This window comes from Vipera berus (genome assembly GCF_964194415.1).
Source record: "Vipera berus genome assembly, chromosome: 10".
Lineage (NCBI taxonomy): Eukaryota > Metazoa > Chordata > Lepidosauria > Squamata > Viperidae > Vipera > Vipera berus.
The window spans coordinates 16,629,287-16,634,286 of record NC_138213.1 but is presented as its reverse complement, the minus strand read 5'-3'; the positions used below and the strand labels follow the sequence as shown (position 1 = coordinate 16,634,286).

At 44.6% G+C, this 5,000-nt stretch overlaps 1 protein-coding gene across 1 annotated transcript in view; it reads left to right on the top strand.

Moving 5' to 3' along the window:
• Positions 1–5,000, top strand: part of LOC308672528 (solute carrier family 12 member 3-like) — a gene marked incomplete at its 5' end in the record, with an annotated part of 33,853 nt that overhangs the window by 20,704 nt on the left and 8,149 nt on the right. The window contains 3 exon segments of the mRNA XM_081335519.1: positions 1,631–1,737; positions 3,444–3,526; positions 4,726–4,794. Coding sequence (XP_081191645.1) covers positions 1,631–1,737; positions 3,444–3,526; positions 4,726–4,794 — 259 coding nt within the window.

Here is a 5,000-nt window from a genome sequence, read left to right as displayed (position 1 = left end):
TGATGATGTTACCTAGTTAAGGTAATGAAACGTTTGCAAGAAAACAAGCAAGCTCAGAGAACACCAAGGACCCCACAGTTTTTTTTTCTTCCTCCTCCTCCTCCTCCTCCTCCTCCTCCTCCTCCTCCTCCTCCTCCCTAGCACTGATGATGTTACCTAGTTAAGGTAATGAAACGTTTGCAAGAAAACAAGCAAGCTCAGAGAACACCAAGGACCCCACAGTTTTTTTTTCTTCCTCCTCCTCCTCCTCCTCCTCCTCCTCCTCCTCCTCCTCCTCCCTAGCACTGATGATGTTACCTAGTTAAGGTAATGAAACGTTTGCAAGAAAACAAGCAAGCTCAGAGAACACCAAGGACCCCACAGTTTTTTTCCTCCTCCTCCTCCTCCTCCTCCTCCTCCTCCTCCTCCTCCTCCTCCTCCTCCTCCCTAGCACTGATGATGTTACCTAGTTAAGGTAATGAAACGTTTGCAAGAAAACAAGCAAGCTCAGAGCACACCAAAGACCCCACAGTTTTTTTTCCTCCTCCTCCTCCTCCTCCTCCTCCTCCTCCCTAGCACTGATGATGTTACCTAGTTAAGGTAATGAAACGTTTGCAAGAAAACAAGCAAGCTCAGAGCACACCAAAGACCCCACAGTTTTTTTTCCTCCTCCTCCTCCTCCTCCTCCTCCCCCTCCCCCTCCTCCTCCTCCTCCTCCTCCCTAGCACTGATGATGTTACCTAGTTAAGGTAATGAAACGTTTGCAAGAAAACAAGCAAGCTCAGAGAACACCAAGGACCCCACAGTTTTTTTTCCTTCTCCTCCTCCTCCTCCTCCTCCTCCTCCTCCTCCTCCTCCTCCTCCTCCTCCCTAGCACTGATGATGTTACCTAGTTAAGGTAATGAAACGTTTGCAAGAAAACAAGCAAGCTCAGAGCACACCAAAGACCCCACAGTTTTTTTTCCTCCTCCTCCTCCTCCTCCTCCTCCTCCTCCTCCTCCTCCTCCCTAGCACTGATGATGTTAACTAGTTAGGTAATAAAATGTCTGCAAGAAAACAAGCTCAGAGAACACCAAGAACCCCTCAAAATTATTATAACCACCCACTCTCGTAGACTCTGGATGGCTTACAAACAAGAAACACAAAAGTATAAAACCGAGCCAAAAACAGACAACCCCACACAGGCAGTCTGGTTTAAATGAACGGACATGTACAGTATTTGCCATGTTTGTGGGATCCTGGAGTCCCATATTCACCATCTGTGACCTTCCTCGCCGGCTTCCAGCAAGCAAAGTCAATGGGGGGAGCCAGATTCGCTTAACAACCAGGAGAAAAAAAGGTCATAAAATCAAGGGCTACTCACTTAACAATCTCCCTGCTTACCACTGGAAATTCTGGTTCCAACTGTAGGTGGTAAATGGAAGACTTACCTGTATGTCTTTGCTTCCTTTTTTTCCCTGGTTCTGGAAGTGACGTGATGGTCGGAAAGTCATTTAGTTTAGAGGTTTCCTCTTCAACTGAGGCCCAGTGAAAACCGTAATTTTCTCCTACCTAGCCTATGAATAGAGAGTAAAGTGAGCAGAAAGGGTTGGTAACGATGAGTGCGGAAAAATATTTTTACCCCCCAAATCCACTTATTTCTTTGACAAAGGCCTCGGGTCTTGGCAGAATGAAACCCAACGTTCTTGTACTTGGATATAAGAAGAACTGGCAGGTGGCACATCCTCAGACAGTGGAAGAATATATCGGAATCCTGCAGTGAGTACCACTGGCTTGTTGTCTTTTAAGCCAGGGGTCCCCAACCCCCGGTCCGTGGTCCAGCACTGGGTCGTGGCATGCCAGAAGCCGGGCCTCGCAAACATGAGATGCCTCCCTTCTGCGGGATGCAGGCAGCACCCAAAACCACGTATCCTCCGGTCCACGGAAAAACCTCTCTCCATGGTACTGGTCCCTGGTGCCCAAAAGGTTGGGGGGCCTCTGTTTTAAGCCATACTTCCCATATCTGGTCTTCTCAAGAGGTCTTGAAATTCAAAGTGTTATTAATCAGTTACAGGTATCTTCATTGGCATTCTCTTTATCTCAGTGGCTTGGTGAAGTAATGCAGGAGGTCCTCTACTTACAACTTAGTGACAATTCAAAGTTATCACAGCACTCCAAAAAAAAGTGACTTATGACCGTGTTCCACACTTACAACCATTTCAGCATTCCCAGGGTCACGTGATCAAAATTCAGACACTTGGTAACCGACTCATATTTATGACTGTTGTTGCAGTGTCCCTGGGTCATGTGATCATCTTTTGCAACTTTCCGACAAGCAAAGCCAATCCCATCTCCCTGGGGAGCCTGCACCCGTCATAAATGTGAATCAGTTGCCAGGCGTCTGAATTTTGATCAAGTGACCATGGGGACGCTGCAACGGTCGTAAGTGTGAAATGCAGTACAGTCATAAGTCACATTTTTCACTTGCCGTTGCAACTTTATTTTTAAACAAGTTTTATTAATTTTTCCAGTTTTACATCCAAATATTTAGGAAGTAGTGTGGTGATTGGGTAATCAATAGTCCAATAACAAGATTTTCCATACATGTCTCAGGTTACATCATCAAAAATTTCCCTCTCCATTTCCCTTGATTATTATATCACATTCAAATTAATACATTTCTAATTATAACGCGATCAGTTAAGACATTTATCAGTATATTTTTACTTATACATATCCATGTCCTGTTTTTAAATTTTACCTAATTTCAATTAAAGGTAAAGGTAAAGGTTCCCCCGCACATGCGTGCTAGTCGTTTCCGACTCTAGGGGCCGGTGCTCATCTCCGTTTCAAAGCCAAAGAGCCAGCGCTTGTCCGAGGACGTCTCCGTGGTCATGTGGCCGGCATGACTAGACGCCAAAGGCGCACGGAACGCTGTTACCTTCTCCCCGTAGTGGTCCCTATTTTTCTACTTGCATTTTTACGTGCTTTCAAACTGCTAGGTTGGCAGAAGCTGGGACGAGTAACAGGCGCTCACTCTCTTACGCAGCACTCGGGATTCGACCTTCCAAACTGCCGACCTTCTGATTGACAAGCTCAGCGTCCTAACCCACTGAGCCACCGCGTCCCTCAGTGGAACAATTACAGTGTTCCAATTTAGCCTTTAATATCCATAGTATTTAGATGTCGGGTAACCCAAATTTCCCCTTAATTCATTACAAAACAGTTGTCATATCTAAAATAAAAGTGCCGTTGTAACTTGGAATGGCCACTGAATGAACGGTTGCAACTGGAGGTCTACCTGTATTTCAAAATAAATCACACCACTATAGTAAAAAAGGAGTAGGATGGGCTTGAGAGTGCCTTGCTTAGAGAAAAAGATGTAGTGACAGACATACTCACTCATTCCATGCTGTCCTAGATGGCAAGCCTTTAAAGGTCTCCCTCGTGCTGACACTGAGCACAAATTTGTGTTCCCATTCCAGTGGCGCTTTCGACTTCAAATACGGAGTGTGCGTAATGCGCGTGAAGGAGGGACTCAATATTTCTCGGATCACACAAGCTCACAGTGAGTTTCACTACCACACTTCTGCAGGGATTGTGCAGGGAAACGGACTTGAACTGATTCAGCTGCAGGGGGAGGGAACTATCTTAGAAAGAGGCCCTTTTGCGGATCTATTTGTTTTCATTTTTATCCTGCTTTAATAAGAGAAATTGCATTCGAAGGACTTGGGTCAAATGACTCACTTTTCAAACCAGCGGGAGTATCTTACGTACTAATCTTAGCAAAGGCAACGGTGTTGCGCATGTTTGTTTGTTTTTGTTTTAAAAAAGGCAGAATGTCAATTGCAAAGCCCCAGACTCCCTCCTGACTTTTTTTTGTGGATGTCCTATTTGGAAAAATAAAGATAATGCAGGAAGACGATGCTTTGCTTTACAGCCCGTTTTTACTTTTTACTTTTGAATGTTAAAAAAGTCGTACGGGGCAGAAATGCTGCTGGGCACGAAAGGAGATGTTCTCAACCAGATTGGTTACCCTGGTCCTTGCGGGGAAAACCTGACGCTAAGCTACATCATGTGGTTCCTTTGCTTTGTGTAAATCTGCCACTGCGATTGTTTGGAAACCACAGATAAGCAAGCTGAGGTTTGCTAAATGCATTCCTCAACTCTGCACAGTGGTGCTCTTAACTGGATTAGCACACTGCATGTTGAGCCCTAAGAACAACATGTAGAATTACTTAAGAGTAATTTCCTTTATTGTGCTTCACCTACAGACAAAATCTTGCCGGATTAAAGTAATTACTTGGATCACTATAGATATTTTTATATGTCTGCCTGCCTGCCTGCCTGCCTGCCTGTCTATCTATTAAACTTCTATGTTGCCTATGTCACTGAGGAGACTTTAGACTGGATATATTCTGGGAATTGCTAGGAAGGAGCTGTTTTAACCCTCTTCCTGCCTACGCGACATTCCAAGCTCCGCTGCCTCTTTGCTCCCTGGAATAAAGCCACTCCCTCCTGGAAATCCAGACTACATTCCACCACACTGCAGTAAACTAAACTACACTTAGTTTAACTTAGTGATAAAATTGCAATAGACTGGGTTTACACATCACACTAAGCCACAAATTTACAAAAATACGATGGCTAGATTCACTTATGCCTAGGTAAAGCCACGCTCATTATGACTTGATGTACCTTGCAAATGCAGACAACTGTTCATTGTTCATGAATTTATCTTGCTTATTGTCTCTTTTCTGTCCCCAGTTAATCCAGTTTTCGATCCGGCAGATATTCCTCAGAAGAACAGTGAAGTACCTGCCGCCATAGACACATGTCAGTTCTAAGAAGCTTCTTGACTGGGTTACTGACCAAATCTATTTCCCGGGTTCACATAATACGTAATACGCTGAATTATGATGTTTGGTAAATGGGCTAGATTTGCAACAGACTTAACCAAGTCTTACAGACAAAGGCACAATCCTGCCAGTGAGCTGATATCAACATCTCTCTGGCCAATAGCCACGGTCAGCGGAAATGCC